This window comes from Bacidia gigantensis (genome assembly GCF_019456465.1).
Source record: "Bacidia gigantensis strain McMullin 20006 chromosome Unknown contig_231, whole genome shotgun sequence".
NCBI classification, from domain to species: domain Eukaryota; kingdom Fungi; phylum Ascomycota; class Lecanoromycetes; order Lecanorales; family Ramalinaceae; genus Bacidia; species Bacidia gigantensis.
In genome coordinates this window covers 1,880,987-1,907,138 of record NW_025408598.1, presented here as the reverse complement: position 1 = coordinate 1,907,138, position 26,152 = coordinate 1,880,987, and the positions used below count along the sequence as shown (strand labels likewise).

The following is a 26,152-nucleotide window of genomic DNA, read 5'->3' as shown; positions in this document are numbered from 1 at the left end:
TTGAATTTCAAATGAACAATCTTTTTTAGCATATTACTGCAAATTGCCAACCCCGCTGAAATCTCCGCTTGTTTGCAACGACATGCATAAATTTATACTTTGGTAGGGCTGCCCCGCATAAAAAGTTCGAGGTCGCGAAATCGGAACTAATAAACAGAGTCAACAGAACTACATAAACTCTGAAAATATCCTCCAAGTTGATCTAGACACCAAATATTATCACCTACAGTCTTCTACCTTATAATTTCCCTCCACAATGCCTAGCCTCTCCTCCCCTCGCAATTACATCCGCAAACACACCAAAAGTCGCAAATCCGCCCTCAAAACCACTGCATACGTTCGTAAACCCTTTCCCCTTCCCTTCTCTCTCAATTCCTCAATGCTAACGTCCCCCTTCTCAAAAGACCCGAATCTCCTCTCACCCCTCGCATCTCGTCAACCTCCAACCCTCCTCGCCCCTCCTTGCCCTCCCCTTCGAAATACGTCACCAAATCTACACCTACGCCCTCCTCTGCACGCCTGACCTCAATTGTCCCCTCAACCCACATACGTACAACTACCGTCCCGAGTTTCGTGATGGGAATAGGGATGGGGGTTTCACACACGCCCGCCACATCGCTACACCACTCCTCCAAACCTGCCGTCGCATCTACCTCGAAACCCACCTCCTCCCGGCCACACTAAACGAACATATCCTCTACGGTTGCGAAGCGACCCATGCCCCCCTCAATTGGAAGGGAGGGGCGCTGTTTCCGAAGTGCAGGTTGAGGAGGGAACAGATCCGCGAAGTCCTAGCGAAGGGCAGGATAAGAGTGTTTGCGCAACAATACTGGCTCGAGGATTTCAACAATCGGGAAGGTGGGTTTCGGGATTTCTGTGCGGCGATGCGGGGGTTGTGGGAGGATGCTGTGGGCTGTGAGGACGTAAGGGGAGGGAAGAGGAAAGCAGGCTGGGACATGAGAATCACGATCCGCCACACAGATTGGTGGCACTTCCTCCTCGGCGCCGAAAGTCCACTATACCTTGACCCCCGCCAGGCCGGGAGAGCGAGCCGCCGCCACCTTCCCCGTCCCTCTGCCCCCATTCCCCCCGCTCCCCCCGCTCCCCTCCCACCACTCACCCCCGACCCCAATTCCGACCCTGAACGCGATACCTACGGATTCGACAAAGGAAGCTGGGGCACGCGCTTCCGCTATCTCAAAGGCCTGAGCCGGCTAGAGCTAGAGCTAGAAACTTTATCACATGAGAGGCGGGAGTTGCAGGAGGTCGTGGCAAAAGCGGGCGAGTGGGTGTTTGCATTGGGGGATGGGAATGTGTTAGTGCATGTGCCTGAGGAAACTAAGTGGTTTACGTGGAGAGGGAGTGCGGGGTTTAGAGGGGTGCCGAAGGGGCTGGTGGGGAGGGACGACGGGGCAGGGGGTAGGCAGGGCAGCTGGGGGACGTTGGCGAGTTTTAGATCGGGGGGTTCGAGGGGGAGGGGGTGGGGCTGGGGTTGGGATAGGGGAGGGGGAGGGGGAGTATGAGATGCTGGATTATGCCGTTGTTGTGCTGGTGTGGAAGGCACAAGCGTCTGGGGAGGAAATGGCAGAGGCGCGGTCTGTGACTGTTGGTCATGCTAATGGACCCCCATTGGCTGTCCCAGCGCTGGGAAACCGGCCTGCGAGAGAGGCAAGTAGGGATATTATACCAAGTGCATGGGGTTAGCAACGCTATTTTTATCGAAAATATGATTTAGATAATCAAATAGCGTTACGTTGTGGGGTATATACTGTATGTAAATGTCAAGATGTCTATTGACCCGCCCATTGCATTTGCCTCGTCAGAACTCTTGAATCATGCTGTCAATTCAGCAATCCGTCTTTCGATCTCAGGTACGGCTCTCAGTTGGAGCTCTAGTTCCTCTTTCTCACTAAATATATTCAAGTCAATATGATTCTCCTACAATTCTAGCCCTTCAAAGGGAGAGACTTACTCCTCAAGTTGCAGCCTCCTCTCCGCGTCCAGCTCTCCAAAGAAATATCCGCCCTGCCCATCGAACTGCAAAATGACCTGATGATAACGCCACAGACTCCTCCGGTGCGAGACAGTCATCAGCGTCACCCCCGTCGCCTTCGCTGTCTCATACATCTTCCTCTCCACCTCCAACGTCACACTACTCGTACATTCATCCAAAATTGCATATTTAGGTTTATGATAGAATAGCCTTGCCATCGCGACCCGCTGCTGCACGCCCATAGATAGGACAGACGGCCATTCGTCTTCTGCGTCCCAGCCACCGTGTCTATCGACGATTTGTGCTATTTCCACGCGGTCGAGGTGCTGTAGGAGATCGGAGTCTGTAATTCCCTTGACGCGCATCTGGGCCAGGGTGTCGGGGTAGATGACTTGTTGCCGCAGTGTGCCTCGCGAAAGGTAGGGACGTTGGGGGATGTAGAATATATCACTCGTTGGAGGTTTTTGGACTGTGCCGCCGTAGACGGGCCAGAGGCCACCAAGGATGCGAAAGAGAGAGGATTTTCCGCAGCCGTTTGGGCCGACGATGAGGAGGTGTTGGCCTGGTGTGATGTAGAAGGTGAGGGAGGGAATTAGAATGCTTGCGGAAGGGGAGAGGATGGGGACGGATGAGAATTCAATGTTTGGAGATGGAATGATGGTGCCGCGATTTGATAGGATGGAGGAAGGGGGTTGGGATGTGGTGTTTGTGGGAGAAGGGGACGAGGCGAGGTTTTTGGAGAAGCGGCCGAAGTGTATGTCTTCCATTACATTCAGGAGAGCGGCAACGCGAGAGGTGTAGCCGGCGAGCTCGGTGACTTCTTTGTAGGAGAACATCACGCGTCCTACTGCGTCGGAAGAGGAGAGGAGCATGCGTCTGTTTGTTACGAAGCCTGGACATGTCAGCTCTGAGTGACAAGAATCGAGGGGGAGCGTACTCTCTGTGCGGTCACCCGTCCCGCGCAATTCTTGTCCAGGGATCTTGAGAAAGACTGGCACGCTGCAAAGTAAGAGACCCAAGGCTCCCCATAGGTACTTGATTACAAAGTCTTCCATCACACCATGATAGAGCCGTCTCCTGAGTATGCGATTGACGTGCTTGATAAGAGTGAAATAGCCTTTGTCTAGATTGTCTTTCTCCGCTTCATGTCCATTGTAAAGTGCGATTTGCTCACTAAAGTCTATCAATCGCGAATGCTGAGCTCTAAATTCGCCTTCTAAGCGAGCTTCTTCTGCCACATACTTTCCAAAAGGCGGCGTCAATGCTCGCATGACATTTGCCGAGAGTTGTACAAGCAAGCTCATCGCGAAGAGAGCTTCGCCTCCGACGGACTTCGACAAGGAGTAATTGTATATAATGATATCGAGCATGGGTTTCGCTAGATTGGAATATAATTCTGCCAAACTATTGGAGAAATTTGCCACGTCCACAGCAATCTGCTGATCAGCGTTCTTGATTCGATCATCCAGAGCAGAGAGACTGTAAAAGGTCATATTCGAGAGATATTGTTCATGTATATGGGTGGTCAACCTGCTTCGATATGAGAGCGCGAGTTTGCATTGATGGTACGAGAGCATGGAATTGGTGAATGTGGCTGGCACGGCTACCATCATCCACCATGCAATATTCTTGAAGAATTGCCTTCCCTTCCCCCGAACCAGGCTGCTGACGATCTTCCCATCCAGCTCAGCAACATACAGACTAATCAATGTTCGGATGATCAGAAAGAAGCTGTGACTGATGATCAGGCGCAACTCCTTGCTTTTCCACCTTGGTATGACTATACGAAGTAGGCGCCATATATTCCTGAAGAACTCGCTGTTCAATTGTACCCTTTTTCGGGCGGTCGCAGAGGCTTCTACTGTAGAACTGCCTGCTCGCTGCAGACGTGCCTCTGTAACGCGTATTGAGGCTGCTTTCTGCTCAGAGATGGCATTGCGAAGGCGATTGAGAAGGGCAAGGGCGAATGTGACATATATGGTACGCGAGATCTTTGTACGATGCGTCAAGTAGAGGTTCGTAAGCTGAGAAATGATCTGCTTGATCGATTGCTCCGAGAGTTTAGAAGGGAGGAGTAATTTCGACTGGACGGCCATATTGTTTCATACGGCCCTGAGATGTTTTCCTACTTCGACAGATATACAGAATGAGCCATGTTGATGCGTAGGAGCATCACGCATATCCCTCCACCGAAGTAAAAGGCCATGTCGTCGAACATACACCATTCTCGGCGATATCGGAGGTCAGTTTTTCCGGGTGCCTCGGCAATTCTTTTGCCCGCCGCCCGCTAATATGCGGACTCTGAGCCATAGAAACGGCGGGCAAGGTCAGCATCGGATAGCATCCTTTGGTCCTTGGTCACGTTGTACGATGTGATACCTCAGCTCACCCCCTCATGTTTCTTGTCCTATGTTCTCCCTGGCAGTATCTCCTTCCCAGGAGATCACGCATGGCATTCCTTGATTACGGTTGATTCGTCTCGTCTCGTTTTGCTGCGAGCGGGACCAATCTCTGTCCGATCAATTGATCGAAACTTGGAGCGAACATTGTCTTTTGTTACTATCTCGCAGCCATGATAGGTATGTATCGAGAGCACAGCGATGAGTTCCTTCGTTGACTCTCCCCTAGACCACGTTCTTGGTCGCCCTTCAACCCAATTCCGAAAATTCCAAGTATTTGCTGTTGTTTCGTTTTGGTCGGCTTATCTTTTACGGTCAGTGGAGCCGTCCTCGAGATAAAATTTCGCTGAAAGCTTTTGCAGAGGCAACAGAAATGGGCCACCCTTCCTACGAACCCTCTCCGAGCGACTGTCGAAACACCTTACACCATGGCAGACTGTCGTGATAACAATCCTCTATTTGTATATCTGCAGGAATTTCGCGAAGATACTCGGCCTTGAAAGCCCTGAGCCGTTGGCAAATTTGTACAGCAGAGGTTACTTCAGAGCAACGTGGATCACAACAGCTTTAGATGCTGGTTTCTGGACGGCGATGAAGATCAGGCGGAAATGGTTAAGAGATCTAGCTTCGATAGTTTTCACCGTCCATTATCTGATTGCCGCGGAACAAGCAGATGAGAAGGTTCGAAAAGTGAGGGGCTTGCTTACAGTAGAGCATATTCGCGTCTCGTGGAACAAGACGACGACTCCCTATCTAAGAGCCTTGTCGGGCCTCCTCCGACCCAGGTTTACTCGATACTCCCCACGAGCGATTCGTATACCTCGGCCAGCAGAATCTTCCTACAAGGAGCCCATAGAAGCATGGCTTTACTTCGATGGTCCTCTGGCTTCGTTGAAGAATCATACCAAGATTGTGCTGGATATACCAGGCGGTGGATTTGTTGCAATGAGCCCAAGGCATCATGAAGATAAGCTTCTCGCTTGGTCGGGCAAGACAGGTCTACCCGTCGTCAGCTTAGACTACAAGAAGGCACCTGAGCATCCTTATCCCTTCTCTTTGAACGAGTGCTACGACGCCTACCAGTCTCTGATTGAATCTCGTGGACGTTGTATTGGCTTATCTGGCGGCAGTGTCCCTCGCATTGTCCTCACTGGGGACAGTGCTGGTGGTAACTTTGCTGTTGGAACCACTCTAATGATTCTCCAAGCGAATGGCAAAGGCAGCCAAATGTGGCATTCATCCCAGAATTCCCTGCCATTACCAGAAGGTCTCGTGTTGATCTACCCTGGGCTGGATATGAACATCGGTAGCTGGATGGGTGACGATGAAATGTCTCTCATGCAGGACCAGCGCATGCGCAAGATCAATCGGAACGTCATGAAAAAGAAGAGTGAAGATTACTACAAACTAGCCAAGACTCCTCATCCGTCTGACAATGAGATGGATGGAGAAGCGAACATGTACACCAAGCCTCCGCTAGCACCCGCGACAGCAACAGAAGGTACCGTCATAAATGCCAAGGACGATATCTCTACCTCGAAACCGAAAATTCTTAAGACCCGCCTTGCGATGTCTTCAATGATCTCCTACTTCAATGACCGTGTTCTCACCCCGGAGATGATGCGTGCAATGATCATCCTATACATTGGCCCACGTACCCGCCCTGACTTTGCTACTGATTACCTGCTGTCTCCAATCTTGGCCCCTGAGTCTCTCCTCGCCAAGTTTCCGAAGACTTTCTTGTTGACAGGTGAGCGGGATCCACTCGTCGACGACACAGTGATATTCGCTGGTCGCTTACGACAAGCTAAGCATAACGACTTCAATCAGCGGAAGGAGCTTGGCTTGTTCAAGTCTCGTGATGAGTTCGACGAGAAAGATCATGTTGAGGTGTCACTCCTTCCTGGTATCTCGCACGGCTTCTTGCAATTTGTGTCTATATTCCCCGAGGCCTGGAAACACCTGTTCCGCTGTGCGAGATGGATAGAGGAGATTTTCGACAGTAACGAACCCTCGTCTACTCCTTCTCCTCTTCTCGAGCGCAAAGGCTCCTACGGTATGGGCAACGGAGATGCAAGCCAGCACACACGACACCACCATAGAATGGCTACCGAGAGTTCGGGAGATGAGGACAATCCGTTGATGATGAGCTCATCCAGAGAGCCGGAGCCCGCGCCCCGATCCTCTCGCAGAGGCAGAGGAAGGAGGACCCGCCACTCTAATGAGTATGGAAGAAACAAGAGTATGGTGTCTCTTGGTAGTGAGACTGATTTGATGGCTCGGCGAATGAAAGGCCTGACAGGAGGCTTGATGGGCGCATCCAATGATGGGACGACGACGCCTTGAAATTAAATAATTTCTTGCGACCATTTGACGTAACGATCATGCTATCGTACAGACATTCAATATAATCGGCCTGAAGCGTCTCACAGACGTTTGAATGGGCTACGTACGGAGTCTTCGCCTTCACTGATTTACTCCTTGCGGTTTCGACCTTACACCTGGAAAGCTACTACATTTGCAAGCCGAGTATGCACTTCTCGAGGAATCTGCTGACCCTTCCAAAAACCGGGCAAGTGCGCGCTTCGGGAATACGAATTATTTTGGCAGGGCTAGGCTCAGTTGGCCCTCTCAGTAGCCTAAGATACCTGGCACATGATTGGGCGCTTTGCCCAAGGCCATCGGGCTTCGCCGGAACAACAGGTTCCTACTCTTGGTGGTCATCTGCCGCCAATAACCATAAGACCTAGAATGGAAACAGCTTGTAGGCTGAATAACACCACCGAAGTTCTGCTCCGTGCTGTTACCGTATGACGGAGTTAGTCCCTTCTTCGATAGCCATGCTCAACCATGCCACTGCCTGAGGGCATGATATATAAGTCTGCGGCCATGTCTATCCAGCAACATCAATTTCCAAATGCTCAAACAGATCTGTCCAACGATCCTCATTTCCAAGACGCCAAAACCATCAAGGAGCACCCTCGCGGAAATGTCCACTGCAACAATGACGAGTAACCGTACCACCACCAACAACCACCCTAGAATCATCACCACACAAAGAGCTCTCATACTTAGCAAACCTCTCTCTCCTCCTCCCTACACCCTTCGCATCCACCATGACTCCCACATCCCAACTCCAGAACCTACCAAAGGTGATCACCTCATCAAAGTCCATTCCACCGCCCTCTGCGCTCGCGAGTTGACCTGGCCCGCCGCCTTTCCTGACGCCATATTTTCTGAGAACCCCTCCAAGACGGTCGTCCCCGGTTATGACCTCGCAGGCACCGTTTTGACGACCGAACCCGCCTCCCCTTTCAATATCGGTGACAAAATTTACTGCCGCACTTTACCAAACCGCCCTGGCAATTGCAGGGCATACACCATCGCTCGCACAAATGAAATGGCACTGATGCCACGAAATCTCTCCTGGGAAGATGCGGCCACTGTACCCCTGTCTGCACTGACAGCATGGCAATGTCTCTTCGACAAAGCTGGATTCAAGCCCGGTTTCGGCACTTTAGGCAATGATGCCGGCGAGGACCCAAAAGGAAAGAAAGTACTGGTCACAGCCGCCGCAGGTGGTGTAGGCGTCTGGCTCATTCAGCTCGCGAGGATGGCGGGCATGGAAGTCGTGGCGCAGATCGGCAGTCAGAAGAACGCAGAATTTGTGAAGCGACTGGGCGCAACCAAAACAGTCAACTACAGGGAAGAAACGCTGAAGCAGTGGGCGGAACGCGAAGGGCAGGTTGACCTGGTGATTGATTCCGTGGGAGGCAAGACATTGGAGCAAGAATGGTGGGCCGTTAGGGAAGGCGGCCGCATTGTTGGTATTTTTGAGCCTCCTGAGGGGAGGAGACCGGAGGAGTTGAAAGAAAAGAATGTGAAGAACGAATTCTTCATAATGAGGCCTGAGGGGAAGCAACTGCAGGAGATCACGAAGTTGGTCGAACAGGGCAGGGTGGAGACGGTCAAGGACAGCGTTTGGGACTTTGATGAATGGGAGAAGGCTTTTGAGCGTTCAGATGGGGGACATACTAAAGGAAAGGTTGTCATTAGGGTTGCTAAATAAGAAGGACGTGGTTGGAAGTGAAGTTGAAGCATGATGTAGGATGATGAAGCTTTACTCATTCAATGAATGGACATGTTAATGCATGGCCTCCGGCCTCCCTTGGTGCCTCTCGTGTGGATCTCAAATCGGCTAGCGGAACCCTAAGCATGAGCGAAATTCTTCACGACTTGAAAGTACACACGTTCACCTCTTGCATCTGGCTTTGTTGTCCGCTCTAATGCGCAAACTTGTCGAAACGAGTGGGGCATCGTAGATCATCCTCGTCGGACACACTCGGGACAAGTATCCAAGCAGACCGTGGCAACGCGAACCGTGCTCAGTGGGGACGGAATTGACACAATCTGGCATCAGAAGACATCAAATGATGGAATTGTTAACGCGCTACGCTTATGCAATACTATTGACGGTTCATTGACTAGCGATTTCGGTTGCCAAAGCCGTGCATTAGCAGGTCCCTTTCCAGCAACTTCCAAGGTCTCGACTACGCCATGTGTACCGCAATTGAGCTGGCATATTCATCATCCTGATCCCAACGAATCAACCTCGAACTTACAGCTGTGAACAGCCGCACTAGCAAGACTAGTCCACCAAGCGTGGAGAGAATCTTCCGATCCGAGCGGTCCCTAGTTCTGCCCCCATAGCGCTACGGGCCCTCACCGCTTCTCACCACATTCTTCACGTCTCCGCATCCCACATTTCAGATTCAGAGCGTTGACGAATGCTCACGAAGCCCACATACTATTGAACTACTTGGCGCTCTTAGCCTCAGTTCATCGGTTTCGACTACGTCTGAAAAGACGATAGCAGAGGTTTGACAGCTTCAGACCTAGGCTCGAAAGAGTTGTTGTCCGATACCGGTCCTTGATGCCGTCTCTTGAAGGCATGAACTAATGCAGGACCCATTTAGAAGCTGACCCAGACGCCAATGACTGTGCCAATTCCGACGGGAAACACCTCTGATTGCGACCTGGGTCGATATGTGGATTCCCTGATACTAAGACGCTGGGAGCTGGAGTCTTTGCCCGAACAATACTAGTTTGACACGCGTCCGCGTTGAACGATCAAACATACCACCCATGGTAGTTGAGCCAGCGGATCCACAGACAGAATAGCAAGTCAATATTGACACTGACATAGCAGGGAATTGACTTAGGTTGTCACATTTCCGTGCATGGCTGATCTGTCCTCGAATTCGATCGAGCTTTACGGCAGATCTTCCGAATATACTGCGGCACAAATGAGAGCGGACAGGCAGCTTGTCACCTCTCTTGCAGCGCTGCTCATCGTGATTGAGTCTCAATAGCCTTCGACCGAGACCCATCGAAGCCTCTTTGAGGTTATACTATCTATGAAATGGTCAACGTCGTTTCTGGTATCGTTAGCGAAGCAACGTTGTTGAAAGAGATCGAAATCCTGTGAAATCTGTTATTTGCGTATGCCTCTCTCAGTCTCGAGAGTCCATTTACCAGTCATGACGCAATGTCAAAGTCCGTGCCTTAGTCCGAGTTTCCCAGCACTAGATTCTGACTATCATGTTCGATATTGAGGACGCAATTGCCAGAAGCCCGAGTCGACTATCCTCATGGCAGTGTCTTTACCATTCTTGGCAACGCTAGTCACTGACTAAAGGCACAAGTGCAATCGACAAGCATTGTCTTCGTGCTGTCCGAGCTTCTCCCCCATCTGCAATGGCATCAGTCTCGATCCATCTCTTTGGCCTGTACTCCACCTGCTTGGCGGTAGCACCCATACTTTCGCCATTATGACGGGTCCTTACGCCATAGCTCGTTATACTAGTCTAGACTTCCCTCACGGTCGAAGAACTTCACATGACTAGATCAACATTCTCACCTAGCCTTTTGCCAGTTGCATGATGGTGTTATCTCGCACCAGCCCTCAGCGGCATCGTCTGTTGGGCACCAGCATCCAAGTATCGGCAGGATACCATAATAGGGAAAGCCTACCCAAGAACACCAAGTATACATGTGTGATAAGGATGACTTGGTCGCTGTAGCTATGGTGGCTTGACTTGTGGCCAGCTGAAGCATGACTGTCTGAGAGGAAAATCATGCATAGCAGAAGCTTCTAGCAGCCATTTCATGCAAAAGCTAGCCACTATAGTCAACATGCATACTGATGTTAGCTGAGAACTCCTCTTCTGAGACTGTTGGCTTGGATTGTGGCGAGCTGAAGTCGATACTTGTGCGCATCACTGCATGACGGACAAATCTAGAGCCTGAACGAGCCTTTTACTTGCATATGTTGAAAACTCGCTCAGTGATTCTGGACCCTCCACGATGTCTATAAAGACCCCCATCATTCTCTCCTTCCAACATGCCCAAAACCATTGAGATAACGCAAACGATAACAATCAAGGACATCGACAGCGAACCAACCATTCAAACAAAAGTCGAAACCTCCAAACCAACCCTCAATATGGCTCCCTCACCTTTCGTCCCCTCTTCAATCTCGGCAGTCGAGTCGAACCAACTCAGCATCCTGTACTACGCCCGCCCCGATGGCGACATCGCAGCCTTAACTGCCCAGAAAAGCGGCGAGGATCCAAGCAATGCCGACTACAAATCCACCAACGTTATCCTCGAGGGAAACACCATTAGCGCTACTGTTCCACAGCTCAGCGCCGTGGCGTACGATTTCCACGGCAGCAAGGAGGTATGTCTTGCAACCCTCTTCCCTTCCCCCATTCCTTTTTCGCTTTCCCCAACCACCCCCAGATCTTCCCCACACACCCACCCTCCTCAGCCCCTCCATCCCTCACTAAACACCCCCAAGATCCGGCTCTACTACATCGGCGGCAAACTCGGCGCCCCGACGCTCCGCGAACTCGTCCGCAGCAACGGGGGCGAATGGAAAGACGGCGCCCTCAACAAACTTCGTCTGCCCATCACGCCCAACTCGCTCATCTCCGCGAACGTGGAGGACGATGTGGGCGATCTGAAGGTTTTCTATAACTCGACGGATGATGATGATAATACCGTGCCGACTGTGGCGTGGGTTACTAAGGGCCAGACTGCGTGGAGTTCGCGGATTATTGGGAAGTGGAAGTAGAGGGGCGATGTAGGGGGAAAGGGGGAAGGGGAGGAAGGGCAAGGGGAAAGGGGAAAAGGGGGGAAAGCACGATCCGACCCAATACGGTCCTTTGTAGATAGGTAGATAAACAGACAGATAGCCGAGATGGAGAAAGTAGGTGGAAAAATCACATTGGAAGCGAAGACGTGCTCCCTTCCACGCCCCTCTCCTCTGCCTTTCTATCCCCCCTTTTTTTTTCTGGTAAAGGCATTGCTTTGGGCTGGCTAGTCCGCTCACCGACCGATTGGCGAAGGCTTAGCGCGTGAGAGCATATTCTTTGATGTAGAGCCGAAAAGGGGGTGGGGTGTGGAACAGGGGGTAGCGGGGTGGGATCTCGCCCTTGGCTATCCCTATCCCAATACCTGTGAGAAAATTGCAAAGACTTTACGATCGAGAGGGTGACGGAATGTACTCCCCCTCGTTGACTGTCCCAATTAGCTATCCCTAAAACATAGAACTCAAAGCACGTAAAGCTCCTAGTGCTACATGAACGAAAATGGAGTAGGTCGCGAAGATCTCCTCCACCCAATACATAGAAGCAACCATGCCTGAGTTTTGAGAAGATGCTGGAAGGGGAGAGGGGGTGGATGGATTTCTGGTATCGAGGCAGGTGTTATAGGGTGGGGTGGGGTGGGAGCGAATCGAGACCCATCGTTACTGGAGTATTGTCAAAGATAGGAAAGGAAAGGAAAGGAAAGGAAAGGAACGGGACGATCGGTGGATACACAGCACATGCTATGACTTCGCTCCGAGGTTTCTGATAGATTAGTTCGGCGGGATGTGTTAATCATCTCTCATATATATACATATACATACTATATACACCGCAATTCATCTAAGTTCGTCCATTACCACATCAAGAGCACAACAACGACGCACCCCAAACACCATATCATCCACCTATCCACCCCTCTCCTTATCGCCCCACTTCTGCTCTCCCCGCTCCCAGTCGTGGCGCCCACACCGCTCCTCGCAACCGTCATGGTCACCGTCGTCGCGCCTGCATCCCCGCCTGTAGTCTCGCTCGTCTTCGTCACCATTCCCGTGCCCGTCACCACCGCAGTTCCATTCACCGTCCCATTTCCCCCTGCCCCACCCACACTATCACCAGTCAACCCAACAACCGCGCCCACAATCCCCTCCAAAACCCCCACTTCCTCCGCACTAACATCCCCTCGTGCAAAAGCCTCCTTGATCACATTCTCCAGTGCTTCTTTCTTGCCCTCACCCAACCCTCCCAACCCTCCCAACCCAGCCAAGCTAGTCGGAATACTCGCTTCCACCACCGCCTCCTCCAGCGATTGCGCTATCGACGATGGGATAAGAGTTTGCTCAGCGCCGGCTTCGAGAGCCGTGAGCAGCGAGGACGCGAGGGGTAAGGGGAGGGGAGTTCCTGATTCTGCGGCGGAGAGGGCGGAGTTGAGGAATGAGAGGGTGGCTGAGGGGAGGGGGAAGGGGAGAGTGATAGAGGCGGAAGGGGCGTGGGCGAGAAGGGAGAGGAGGGAGGAGAGGGTTGTGTGTTGAGATGGCTGGAGCGCGGGGATGGGGTTGGTGAGGGTAGGGGTGGCGGCTGCGGCGAGGAGGGAGGAGAGCGATGTTGCTTCTGCGTAGGGGAGGTTGTCGGAGGAGACGGCGGCGTTTAGAGAGGATAGTTGTGGTGCTGAGAGGGGGGTTGTGGCTGCGAGGACGGATTGTAGGGATGAGAGGGCTGTTGGGGGGAGGGAGGCTGCGGAGAGGATGGAGGAGAGAGTGGCTTTTGCGGCGGCGGGGAGAGGTGTCGGAAGTGTGGCTGTGGGTGGGTTGAGGAGGGAGGAGAGACGCTGTGCTTCTGCTGTTGGGAGCGCGCCGTTTGAGGCAGCGGCTGAGAGGGCGGAGTTTAGGGAAGATAGTTGGGCAGCAGGGAGAGGAGTGCCGGAGGCGGCTTTTGTGACGGCAGATTGGAGTTTTTGAACTTCGGTGGTTGGAAGACCTGCTGCTGCAATTGCAGAGTTAAGGGAGGGAATGTCGTTGGTGCTGATGCTGGGGGCGGTGGGAGTTCCTGCTAAGCTTGATATGGCTGAATTGAGACTTTGGACCTCAGATTGTGGTAGGCCAGGGACTCCCTTAGCCTGAGTGGTGCCGGCTTGAGATATGATCGAGGAAAGGGATTGTGCAGCATCAGGCGATAAACTGGCTGGGAGACCGTTCGCTTGAGCTTTGCCTGCTGCGTCGATGGCTGAATTCAACGCTTGGACTTGAGACGGGGGTAATCCAGGGGATCCATTTGCTTGAGGTTGAGCAGCCTTGTTGACTAGGTTTTGGATCGACTGAATCTGTGATGCTGGTACAGCCTTTGATGGGCTTTCATTGAGGGTTGCGTCCGGACTGGCAGTAGGTATCACCCCATTGTCAGCTGCCAAGACCTGACCCAAAGAAGATATGGCATTCCCAAGACCAGTATTGCCGCCTCCTGGCGCATTCTGTATCTGTGAAGCCTCTTGCCCCAAGATGGCTGCAGCAACATTGTTTGGAGCATTTGTACCCGCCGAGGCATACTGTTGCTTAATGGAAGAGACTTGGTCTTGGTTGACTGCAGGCAATCCGAGCTTACTGAACGAGTCCGTGATAGAATTGATGGCTTGATTCTGCACTTGGGCATTCGCCGCAGGCTGGTTAGGAGTAGCCGGGTTGGCATTTGCAGGGCTGTTCTCGGCCACGTTTGTATTTGTATCCTGATTGGCTTCATTCTGCGATAGGTTTGCAGGGTTGCCTTCAGCTGCATTGTTGGTCTTCTCGCCGTTGGCCACATTTTGTGCCGGCTGTTGGGGAGCTTCATCGGCAGCATTGGCTGAATTTTGGTCTGGATTTATATCTCCAGAACTTGCCTGCTGTTGAGGAGATACAGCTTTAGCTGGTGTGTTCTCTGTCTGTTGACTAGGGTCTTCGGTCTGTTCATTGTCTTGCGATGAGACTTCACCACTATCAGTATTAGTGTTCGCAACTTGTGAGCCCGGGTCGTTGTTTGTATTGGCTTGTGGTTGATTCACAACAGCGGGAGCAGGATTAGCATTCTGGCTCGTTTCCTTTTCTGGTGATGCAGGTGCTGGGGCGGGATCTTGGTTTTGTGGTGCCGGAACTTGTTGCTTCTGCTGGGTTTGTTCAACTGTAGGTTGTTGTTGTTGCTGCTGCTGCTGCTGCTGCTGCTGCTGTGGTGCAACCTCCTGCGTTGAGGGTGTCTCAGGCTTGGGAGCTAGAACTGGCGCTGGGATTGGACTTGCCGCCGGTTCGGGCACTGGGTTGGGTGATGGATTCGATGCCGGTGTCTTCGCCGGTGCAAGAGCTTGGGCCGTCTCCTTGGCTGGTGCTTCAGGCTGTGGAGCAGGCTGCGCCGCTTCTGTCGTCTGGACAGCTGCTGCTGTGGTAGTGACAGGAGCCATCGCTTGAGCTGACCTCAAATCCCGTGGGGGATCCAGACCGATAAAGAACTCGTCCTTGCAAGTCTTCCAAGCGGGATCAATGTCTAGAATCTTGTTTGGGAACGCGATCATCGGGCGATATGGTTCGCCTGGTTCTGGTTTGTACCAATGTTGTGCCTATCGATAATTAGAATCCACCTGACCCTGAATGCTGCGTTCGAGAGGAGGCGAAATACTTACAGCAACATCTGGCGGTGGACATGGCAGATCCGCGAAATTATACACGGATACTGGAGCTTCAGGAGAATAAGCTAGGACACTGCCAACAAAATCGGCCTTGCGCCCTCCAGTCACGGGACCTGCTACGCTTGATAGCTCTCCTGGATTGAAAGCAATCAATGTTGATTGTATGACACTTTGCGAGCCAACAATTCCACAACCATCCGTGGCGCTTAGGCTGTAGAAATTGACATAAACAGAGGGTGAAGTAAAGGTATTACCATCTATTACCGCTATGTTTCCGAGGTCTGCCTGCTTCTCTACCTGCTTCTGTACAGCGCTTTGTCCGGTAAAGTTGCCAGGCATATCTCGGCGAATCTTCTTAGGTGTCACAGGAAGAGTTTGCGAAGACGACTGTGGCTGACTGCTTTGTGTCGATGAAGCCACTTCAGTCAGACCCAGCCAATCGCTTGAAGACTCATAAGGATTGAAAAGGGGATTCTTGAACGCAATGCCGTTGATCGTCGTCCAAGTTGCAATGGTTTTGATATAGGTTTGGCCTGTGGGTGTACCAGGCTGACAGCAAAAAACTTCTCCCCAGTATGTGAGGCATCCTCCTCGAGCTTCACCATAGCAGGTTGTAGTGGCGCCTTGTAGTGCTGGATTCACGCTGTTTCCGATGATACTGAGGCAGGAATCATCTGCACCTGCTTCAGGCCAATAGTACAAGTCTACATTCGGACCACGGATATAGCAATCACCGCAGCATGAGTCAGAACCTGTCATCAATGGACCTGATGTTATGATTGCGGCAGTAGACGTTACTAGGCCTGCGGAGTTCACCCAGTCTGTTGGACATGATCTTGCAAAAGTCGTACTTGGGACGGTAGAGGAGTTTCGGGTAACGGAGTAATTACCCGATGTTCCGAGAATAATGCTAGTAGGACTGGCTGTCGATGTACCATTTCCCACGATCGCGAAAGGCGGCGACGTTTGTAGCGCGCTGTTGGTTGGAGATCCAGTGACCCCTTGTCCAGTAGTAGATTGGGAAGAAAGGCCTGTCACACCAATGGCCTGTTTGATTTGTTTAGCTAGCGTGGGTGAAGTCTGGCCTAGGGTTTCCCGGGCTTCGCTTGACGTGTTTGAAGCTGTGGCATTCGATGAGTGCGAGAAGCTCTGCGCAGGAAAGAAAGCTTTTTCCTGATTTGGATAAACGGCGGCTGTGGCATTCGTCGTCTTAGAAGGCCGTACGATATTCGCTTGTTTCACAACCTGATCTTGGTCTTGAGCGACTTGTCCAGTAGATGAATCAGTGCTGCTTGAAGGAGCTAAAGCGGTTGTCGACGTTGATGTAGTGGAAAAGCTAGTCAACGAAAGTCCAGATTGGACCCCGAGTGTTTCAGTATTCGCTGTATTGAGCACTTGTTTGTTATTCACTTGGTTGAGAGGATGGTCCTGGGTGTTAGAAAGCGACTGTGTCGTCGGAGGATACTCTTGCGCCTTTTTCTGGTCGAGCCCTAACCAATCAAGAGCAGCTGATGATGAGCTGGAGCTCACTTGTGAGGACGAGCTGGAGGAAGAGGACGATGTTGTTTGGTTTGATGAGGTGGTAGTGCCTAGCAAAGTCCCTTGACTCGTCGAGCTGGCTGACGATACAGCAATAGCAATTGCGTTTCTCTTCCCAGGAGCCGCATTGATTACCTGGCTTACTAAAAGAAGGAGGGGAAGAATTCTGCAGCGCATGCCGGTGCGCGATTAAAAGGCTCGAGGGTAAAACGAGCGACAAATAGGACATGAAGAAGACTCAAATCTCAGTAGCAAACGAGTGTGGTATCATGGAACGCGACTTGCTTCGAGCTTCCCATGCCAGCTGAGAAGGCTCGCATCAGATTGTTTTGCAAGAGAAGAGAAAAACAAGAAAGACATTCAGGTGATGATTTTGATTGTGGCAACTATGAAGGGCACATGCGTGATTTCCAGACGAAGGTACGAGGTCACTTGGTGTACGGCGCAGTACGTAAATCTCTAACATGGGGCTGGAAAGAGCGGAGACTTTCATTTTCACGAAACCTGAGATATGAGGATCAAGCTGACAAACACTGAGGCGGCCAGCGCGTCGGCGACTTTCAAATATCTTATTGCTGACGTGAATGAGCTTGTAGAGCTGGCAAGTGTGGCAAAGAAGTTGTCGGTGAAGATGGAGAGAAAATTTCTGGGGAAGGAGGTGAGACGCAAGATTCAGGGGAGCCGGAGCTTAAATCCTCAGCCTTCTCTAGGGTCGAAATGCGGCTGAGGCACAGTTCCAGGATTGGCCAGTGGGCCCGACGTCCCTAGAGCTAGCCCGGAGCTTGCCGTATTTAGGGCAAAGCCGGCCCAGAACGGTCTAGATCTCGCAACCAAAGCTGTCGCAAAAAGTGATCTCATATTAATCGTTTTATTTTGTTGGATTTCATCGAGCTATTTAAACAAATCTAAGTCCGTTGCTCTTCATCCAAGCTGTCTTGACGCTAGGTTTGATGTGGTCCCAAAGTAGATGGAAGAGGCCTCGGATTTAGCAGGATCACATGCGTCAACGGCCAAGACAAAGGAGCATGCAAGCCAGGCAGACTGTAGCAACCCTGCAATGGCTCAAGATGACGGAAGCGGAGCTCCCAGGGCGGTACATAGTCGTCACTTCCAAAGTCTCATGGTGTGTGTCTCCTCTCAATGATGGACAATCGGGGCGTCCTCACAACGGAGTCGAGATCATCGTCGAGATCATCGTCGTCGACGACTTCACGTCCCATGTCAACTTCAGTGGCATTGTTCAGATCGGCATTCGTTTAGACTAATTGCTTTGAAAACAGTCTTCAAAATCAAGTTCATGAGGGTGAATGATTACAAAACTTCGCACAACATGCTTCACTTGTGGGACAATCATTTTATGTATCCTTTTCTTTGGGTCATTCTATCTTTGCAAACACTATGAAACCTTACTCATCGCAAGATAACGCAAATATTCTTACACTCTTCCTAGAGGTAATTCAATAGTATAATGACTTAGCGCAGACGCGTCCTCGAAGGCTGCACCGCCTTCTTCCTCTCTCCACCAGCACTCGTGTGTGCACGCGCCCTCTGGTCCGCAACCCGGTGATATGCTGCATTTGATGGGCTGATGTTGACTGGTGTGATGGGTGTGCTCCACAACTCCACCACACGGTATAGGTGGTGATCGCAGACCGGGAACCGCTTCCGCCAGTCCGCCATCATTTTCTCGTTCCTGAGGGCGTGCTCGACTTTGTGATCCGCCATTTCCGCATACAAAGTGGTGACAGCAAGAGGAAGTACTAACACCTCCATCTTCTCAACCGGCGAGCTCAAGATCGAGGTTGAGAAAAGCTCGTTTCTTTGATCTCGGAGCGTGGCTCGACGAATGCCATCGTGCATTGCCTTTTTCTCTGGGATGTGCAACGACTTGTTTCTTGCCACGGCGACGGAGAATTTGTCGTCGATCCACTGGTCTCCAAGAGCACAAGCCTCCTCGACTTTCTTCTCATGCTCGGCGGGCTTCGTCCGCTTCCACAGCCCAGTCTCGGTTAGTTTGGGGGTGAACGGGTATCGACGTTGGAGGTCGAGTTTGGTTGCAAGACTTTGGATGTGTAAAGCGCTCATCGGATTCTCGAACGCCCAAAGCTCCAGCTGATGGTTGATCTCTTCTTCGCTCCACTCATCATAGGCATTGGATTCCAAGATGCCGCAGTCCAAGAACATGTCTTCCAGGCACTTTGGCATCGTAATCTCGCAGGCAATCCTAAAGCCGTATTTGTCATCTGGCTTTTGGGATACGAGACCTTCTTCTGAACTTACAGTCGTCCTGCGTTGGCACGATGGCCGTTGCTTAGCTGGCCCTGCATGGATGGCAATGATGACATCTCTCTCGTTTTCTTTGTACAAATGGCTTGTATGAGGACGTTCTGGCTGATGGCTGGGAGTTTTTATACCAGCTTCAAAAGGTCGACTGAGACGATGCGATATGGTTGTACTACGCTTCAAACCTTTCGCCCTATCACGGACATGGCCACCTGATTCACCGTCACGCCGTCTTGACACGCTGCGGAAGCCAGGCATTCTGAGTGGAAACACGTGTGTTGTTTAGCGAGGCGCAGCTGCTGGTTCGTTGGCTCTCAGTGGTATTGCGAGTTTTGAGGTTACGCTTGGAAACTATGAGTGAAGGTAGGGTGACGTTCCTCTCCAAGGATTAGCAAACAGGTTTTAAAGCATCGACTAAGCGGGGAGGGGCCCATATCAACAATACGCATTGTTGAAGTTCGGATAATGGACAAACAACATTACGATAATGCGATTGTCCATAGGCGATGACGTAGCCCGATCGTGGAACAAAGAGTCTCGCCGGTCGCCTGAAGTGTGGCCTCCACGTGTTCAATGTCGTTCGAGCCCAGGGATCCGCGATTTGTGGAGGCTGTCCGACGGGACCGGCAACAAAGAGGTTGTGCAATTCATTGGTGCTTCCACCTTCGGTGCTCTCTAGAGTCTCATAACGTTTTGATGCTTTCTCGGCAGGGGCGGTACTTGCGCCTCGCCTGTGACTGCCCCCTTAGGTGGTACAACAAGATGTGGATGATTTCAATGCGGTACTCATTATTTGCCTGACTTAATCTGACGTCAGCTTCGACCAGGTCAATTGGACAGCTCTACTGGACGCTTGTCCGCTGCATTCCGATATCGATCCTCAACCCAAGATCAAGCGATCTATCTGGTGCATCATGATACATGCCTTCAACATCAATTGACGCGCCGCCGAAAATGCCAATCACAGAGTTTTGGACGTATTCCAGGTGCCACCACAATAACTCGCATTGATGAACGCGAAGTCTTTGTGGCCAGTAGAGTTCTATCGCCACACTCCTGTCCTCTTTCGTCGCGAAGAAAGACTCGAGAGGGGGCTCTTGGAATTGCGCGCATGCTTTGGCATGGTCTCGCCATCCATTCAATGTTTGTAGGAGCCAACTCGTCTGGGCCGCGGTTGATGTGTCGTCATGAAGCTCGATGACATAGAGTGTGCCTCCGTAGAGTCTGATCATCTCGCCACCTGGTGGGACTGGCCACGGCGCGAACGCCGTCGGAATTGTCGTATTCTGAGATAGAGCGAGATAAGGCAACTCGAATAGAACGACAAAGGCGCAAAATCTTAGGAACCTTGGTGCCGGCCACATTTTTCTCGAAGCAGAGTCGACCTTGGTAGACTTTCGAAACTCTATGAGATTGGTCTTCCATAAGCCAGTGGTGAGAATAAATATCGCGCAATGTGAGGATGTACACTTTGAATATCCTTTGATTGTGTCGCGAACTTTTGGCGTCGTTTTGGTTTTTTAAAGAATCACAAGACAATTTTTCGGAGGCGCTTCATGCTCAATTTGTCTCAGAATTCTGTATTTAGGCATTTTTAAATCTGCATGTCTTGCATATCTGAATTTGCGTCTTTCTGCGCGTTGATATGTTGCTCGACCAGAGATTCAGGCAGACTTTGCGTCAAACAGATTCTACCCAAAATCCACCCACAAAGTATCTGTCTTGGCCGCCGAGGCTGTCAAGCCTATCCTCCATCTCTCAATTGAATGGCTTACGCGCAAAAGGACACAAGGCAGATGATGAAGCAGCGGAAAGGGAAAGAGGGCAAACTATCACGAAATAGCGGAGTCGCACGGTGATCTGCTCGAGCCATCGAGAAATGAGCCGCTAGCTCGTCGACCACCCCAAGCCGAGACCATGTGTGAACTCTAGATGCGTGATCAAGCCTGATAAATTATAAACCAGGTAATGTTAGTGTGCAAGTAGTGACTTCGTTGCATAGCTTCAACGGTCGTCGAGATATCCATCCAACGAGAACAGAAAGGCAATGTCACAAATACCAATCTTCATCAGAAGTGCTTGCGCTGCACTCTCGGTAGTTTTCGGCCTACTATCATGCAACAGACCGTTTATCTACGTGGATACGTTTCAGACCACGGGAAATAATTACGAGTGAGGATAAGCCACAACTCTACGTCGACTAGGAATTCCAGGTCAAAGTATCAAATTGCGTATGAACAAAGACTGGCAAACCTGGATCAACAGGAATTACCCCGATGACCCTTCATTTCCGTCTTTGCAGGATACAGCACAACAAAGAGTGGCATGCCTCCGCCTGCACAAACCTTATCAGTCGTTCGAAAGGCCAAAGGCAGCAGAGTGCGTGAAATGCATCAACGCATCAAATCGCGAGCTCCTCTTCTCGCCGCAAAGCAAACAAAGCTTGCGTAAAGAAATCAGCTACGTAAATCAAGCAATGCAAGTTCCCGAATTGAGATCAATCATCATTAGACATTATCTATCTCACTGGCTACCTCCTGCATACATCCGTGAGCAAACATCGGCCAAAGCTCCACCTGTTCAACACACTGCACTCTCACGCACCAGTATCTCACCGATACATCAACGCCTCCATCTCAGCAAACGTCTCTGGGATTTTCCTCCCATCCTCCAATCTCGCCTTCTGTCCCCTATTCGCCCCACTCATACTCCTCCCCCCAGCGCAACGCCCATGCTAGTCCCCGGCCTCGACGCACAACCTTCACTCACGGCCCCAGCTCTCCCCCTCCGAAAATTCTCACCAAAGCCGCTTGCACTCGCTGAGGACGCAGCACGGCCGCGACAAGGCATACGATCCAGCCCGCTATCTTTACGCACTTTTGCTGCGTCTCCACCGCGTCCGGCGACCTGCATTTCGATTAGCAGGTCCGGGCGGAGGACCCAGCCTTCTGCTTCCTCTGGCTCTTTAGGCGCTCTGAGGATCTTGTTTTTGATGGCTTGTTTGAGGGTGGAGGTTCGTGAGTGATGCCCGTTGGTTGAGAATTTTGATTTGCCGGAGAGTGTTGAGAAGATTGAACGGGCGGATTTTGTGGAAAAGCGAGAGGCGCTCGTTCCTGGTCTGGAGTCTGTTGTAGGGGGAGCTTGAAGGGTTCCTGACCGACCGCGGAGGGCTTGAGGAGAGATTTGCTCCTGAAAGCGCGGCTGTGATGTCGAAGTCTTTGGGAGTGCAGACATCTTTACAGATAAATCCCTGGGACTTGATGGTGATAGGTGATGGTAAGTTGACGATAGAGATATGGGTAGATGAGTGACGAAAAGGTAGAGAAGAACCAAAAGACTACGAAAGCGATTTTAAAGTCGAGCATGTCTTACTATCATTGTTATGTTCTCTCCGTCTAGCCCGATACAGAACAATTGTGAACAATGGGTATTGTTGCATTCGTTGAACAAAAGGAAGACTCCGCCACATTTACCAGTCCGAGATACTGGCCGTGTTGCTGGCTGTGGTGATGCTAATCTCACTGTCAAGAATCAAAGAGGGGATGGGGGGAGTCTCTTGAGATACTTACTTGCCTCTGAAAACATGAGCTAGACCCACTGCGTGACAAAGCCAACCACCTTGTTCAATCCTAGAGACATAAAGACCACATACTTATAGTAGATAGGATGTATAAAATGAAGAGAAATTGGCTTGAGATGTGAGAGACGCAAGCTTTCAAATACCAGAAGCAAAGGGGCGGTGTGTCGCGCGGCCTCTGGCATGGTGAGACGTCGTAAAGCAAACTTTGCTGATCTGGCAAGATATATTCCTAACTCTTCAGTAAGATGATCATGTATCTCTCTACAGTACCTAACGGCCAGGCAAAGCTCGATCTTCATAAATTGCAACACTGTCAAAATTCACAACATTAAGGCTGATTAAGCAAGAAGCAATCATCAAAAGCAGGAAGATAACGAGCACCCAAATGCCGTATCTTCGCACGACTATTCAACGGGCAGTGGCATCAACGTCGGCAGCCCTGACACAACCTTCCTACTCAAAGAAAGGCCAGAAGATGTATCCAACCCAAGAAGCTTCCCTACCCATCACCATAATTTCTTGCTCCCCCCCCCCCCTCCACCTCTCCTCGCCACCACCGCACCAATTTTTCCCCGGCACCGCTATGTCCAATATCAACCCCTTAATTCCGGCGTCCCAAACAGGAAATTCCGCCTCCATCAACACTTCATGATGGCGACACTTCTCCGAGCTTGACCTCTTTGGTAATTTATTCAGGTCCAGCGTCGGAATTTGGGGATATGTAGTCGGGTTTGAGTTCTTGCTTCCCGCTGCCGTTCCGGACATTGGTAGGGGAGAGGGGGGGGGTTGAGGGGGGGGGGTGACGTATGGTGGTGTTTGCCACTGGGGATGTTTTAGGTGGTGAAAGAATGTGGGTGGGGTGGATTTTGTGGTCTCGTCATCGTGCTTTGCTGAATTCGAAGCGTGTGTTCGATGCGTATGGGGCCTGCATATGCGTCAGCGATGGGAGTTATGATGTGGTGCTGGTGGTGTGGGAACATGGCTTCTGGAAGGCCATTACAGGCTCGATAGCCTGTTGTTACAACGTCATGAAGGACGGACGTATCTCGAAGACCAATCACTTGGGTCGGTTGCGGGTTCAGTGAAGCTGACCGAGCTACTCCATTATCCATCTGCCAACATTGCTAGCTGACCCTCTTGGAAATGACGCTCACGTAGCATCTGTGCCCTGATCTTAGCTAGAAAACCCAGCTTGCTGACTGAGGTCACTTGGTAATGCAGACGTATATGCCAGCAGTTGGCCTTTCAACCTCGTTTTGATGGGATTGCCGAACGTCTCCGCCATGGATTCCGGAACGGTGCCTACAAATACCACCTGAGGCGGGAAGAATGCCTTGTTTTTTACATTAAAAATGCGTCATACATCCTTCCAGAAAAAAGTAGAGGTGGGTAGGAAGCTGTATGAATGACGTTGATAGAAACAAGTGGCGAATGCGCAAGAGGCTTACCACTATAAAGAGCCACGTTCGAAGCCAAGTTCTACCACTCTGGCAATCATCTCATTTCTGACCTGGGCCTCATCCACACATTCCACGAAACATTCAGACACCTTCAGTCACGAACACCGAGTTCAACCCTTTTCAGATCAGACATGAAACCCTCTTCCCTCCTCTATCTCGCCCTCAGTACCACCATCTTAGGATTCCTTCCTTTCACACACGCCATGCCGACTGCTTCGACAATGTTGCTGGAAAGTCGCCAATCTTGCAAAGCGCTCGGAGCAGCGTGCACAGATAATACTGAGTGTTGCGGCGGTACATGTCAGAGGGATGTTTGTGATTGATTACAATCGAGGTGCTTGAGAACTGACGATTTCGGATCCGAGGCGATCATACGAAATTTATGTTGTGGATATATTATTTGTGTAAGACCTATTCAGAGCTAGAGGACGCCATATGCGCAATGTTTTGATTTCCATCATGAACGACCGAGGAAATTGGATTGTATATACAAGAATGTATCATTAAACATTACAGGGATTGTAACACACCTCAAGAAGTAGACCACCCTAATACCCTTAAGCCAGCTGAACATACTGCTCTGCCTCCCTGAACGACTTCGAGCAATCCACCACTGAACTCAGGAAGCGCGGACCGGAGCCACGGTCCCACAGGCCTCCGGATTCGGCGGCTTCCCATGCTTCGCGCTCCCACCAGCAACAGGACACCACTGCACCTCATTCCCCTTCGCAAGATCCTTCTTCCAATCCTCCTTAGCCACCTCATCAAACCTCGCAGCCTCTCTCAGCGGATCCGTAGTCAACAGATTCCCGCGCACATAATTGGGCAGCCCAACCCGATCATACGCCGTCTGGCCCTGCGCATCTTTCTTCCCACAATTATTCTGCCACTGCTGACTCGTAGCCGGAATGCCCCAGTCGACCCAATTGTTCGGATAAGGGGGTTCGCCCACCAATTATCCGTATGATTGTACGCTTTATTGACGATACCGTCTTGGTAGCATTTAGTGAAGAACCACCACACCGGTCTCGGGTACTGCTTCCCACTATCAATAGCGTTCTGATCTCGAGAGGGCGTGCCGGCGTAGAGGATGCGCGCGCCGTCGCGGTCGATCATGATGTCGGCGGGCGAGGCACAGTAGTTGGAGTCGTTGGGGTCGGTGGAGCATACGTCCATTACTTTCACCATGATGTCCGTCGTGCCGTCCTTGAAGCCTGTCTCGTTCCAGATGTTTATGCAGATGTCGGACATGCAGAAGCGGTCGAGACCGAGCTGCTCGGGGGCGTATTTCAGCCAGTATGGGTGGATGGCTGCGCGGCGGTGGTAGTGTGCGGAGTCCGGGATGCCGCAGGCGGTGTTGTTGGCAAAATCGTTGGTGTGCCAGGCGGGGGAAACGCCGGGGCTGTCGGGGACGTTGAAGCCGGTGGTGAAGAAGTTGAGGGCGCCTTTGTTTAGCAGGCCGAGAGGGACGTCGATGGGCCGGGTTTGGTATTCGGCGGGGATGGGGTCGTGGGTTTGTTCGTGGATGAAGTAGGCGCTGTTTTCGGGGATTTCGGGGCGGATGTAGTAGTTACCGTCATGGTCGCCGGCGTCAGAAGGGACGTGTTGGAAGGGTTGCGTGGTATTTCGAGGTAGAACAGAAGCTGATGAGACAGCTATGCAGGTAGTGAATGCTAGGACTGCGGACCTCATAATTGTCTTGTCTGGGCTATAAGCATAGATAAGAGATGAACCTGAGCTGAGCATCTTGGAAGTCTTATAGCATTTAAGAGGTCTAAACGAATCAGGGGCTCTATTGCTCAAAGGAACGCATGATTCGTGAAAGGTGCAAGGGTAAGGTCAAATTGCTCTAGATTTTTTTGACATGATAGTACGTTCAAGCTTGGAATAGCGCTGAAGATCCTGCAACGTTTGACAGAATTCTTCGAACAACCTTGCACGGAACGTTGAGGCGCCTTCTAGACTAACAGCTCTAGCCTACCTTGAAGAGCTCGGAAGATTGACATAGCTGGTATTCTACGACTGTCAGCTAAGAGACCTGGACTTCGACTGTCAGTGTTACTAGAATGAAAGACTGGGATAAGTTTCGTTCCAATTG

General features: G+C 51.3%; 8 protein-coding genes across 8 annotated transcripts; 3 read left to right on the top strand and 5 right to left on the bottom strand.

The window, feature by feature from the left end:
- Positions 1-1,968: 1,968 nt before the first annotated feature.
- KY384_004574 (uncharacterized protein) lies at positions 1,969-4,089 on the bottom strand (the record flags this gene model as incomplete). Its single annotated transcript, XM_044813079.1, has 1 exon — positions 1,969-4,089. The coding sequence occupies one exon, from the start codon at positions 4,087-4,089 to the stop codon at positions 1,969-1,971; it is 2,121 nt and encodes a 706-aa protein (XP_044670499.1).
- Positions 4,090-4,820: 731 nt separating this feature from the next.
- Positions 4,821-6,738, top strand: KY384_004573 (uncharacterized protein; the record flags this gene model as incomplete). Its single annotated transcript, XM_044813078.1, has 2 exons — positions 4,821-4,853; positions 4,879-6,738. The coding sequence occupies 2 exons, from the start codon at positions 4,821-4,823 to the stop codon at positions 6,736-6,738; spliced, it is 1,893 nt and encodes a 630-aa protein (XP_044670498.1).
- Positions 6,739-7,309: 571 nt separating this feature from the next.
- KY384_004572 (uncharacterized protein) lies at positions 7,310-8,461 on the top strand (the record flags this gene model as incomplete). Its single annotated transcript, XM_044813077.1, has 1 exon — positions 7,310-8,461. One exon carries the CDS (start codon positions 7,310-7,312, stop codon positions 8,459-8,461), a length of 1,152 nt encoding a protein of 383 aa, XP_044670497.1.
- A 2,334-nt stretch (positions 8,462-10,795) lies between these two features.
- Positions 10,796-11,530, top strand: KY384_004571 (uncharacterized protein; the record flags this gene model as incomplete). The annotated part of the gene is made up of 2 exons (XM_044813076.1): positions 10,796-11,134; positions 11,255-11,530. The coding sequence occupies 2 exons, from the start codon at positions 10,796-10,798 to the stop codon at positions 11,528-11,530; spliced, it is 615 nt and encodes a 204-aa protein (XP_044670496.1).
- An 869-nt stretch (positions 11,531-12,399) lies between these two features.
- Positions 12,400-16,960, bottom strand: KY384_004570 (uncharacterized protein; the record flags this gene model as incomplete). Its single annotated transcript, XM_044813075.1, has 3 exons — positions 12,400-15,123; positions 15,187-16,682; positions 16,723-16,960. The coding sequence occupies 3 exons, from the start codon at positions 16,958-16,960 to the stop codon at positions 12,400-12,402; spliced, it is 4,458 nt and encodes a 1,485-aa protein (XP_044670495.1).
- Positions 16,961-18,204: 1,244 nt separating this feature from the next.
- Positions 18,205-19,272, bottom strand: KY384_004569 (uncharacterized protein; the record flags this gene model as incomplete). Its single annotated transcript, XM_044813074.1, has 1 exon — positions 18,205-19,272. One exon carries the CDS (start codon positions 19,270-19,272, stop codon positions 18,205-18,207), a length of 1,068 nt encoding a protein of 355 aa, XP_044670494.1.
- A 2,445-nt stretch (positions 19,273-21,717) lies between these two features.
- On the bottom strand, positions 21,718-22,392 carry KY384_004568 (uncharacterized protein; the record flags this gene model as incomplete). Its single annotated transcript, XM_044813073.1, has 2 exons — positions 21,718-22,248; positions 22,387-22,392. The coding sequence occupies 2 exons, from the start codon at positions 22,390-22,392 to the stop codon at positions 21,718-21,720; spliced, it is 537 nt and encodes a 178-aa protein (XP_044670493.1).
- Positions 22,393-24,673: 2,281 nt separating this feature from the next.
- On the bottom strand, positions 24,674-25,800 carry KY384_004567 (uncharacterized protein; the record flags this gene model as incomplete). Its single annotated transcript, XM_044813072.1, has 2 exons — positions 24,674-24,910; positions 25,078-25,800. 2 exons carry the CDS (start codon positions 25,798-25,800, stop codon positions 24,674-24,676), a joined length of 960 nt encoding a protein of 319 aa, XP_044670492.1.
- Between the last annotated feature and the right edge of the window lie 352 nt (positions 25,801-26,152).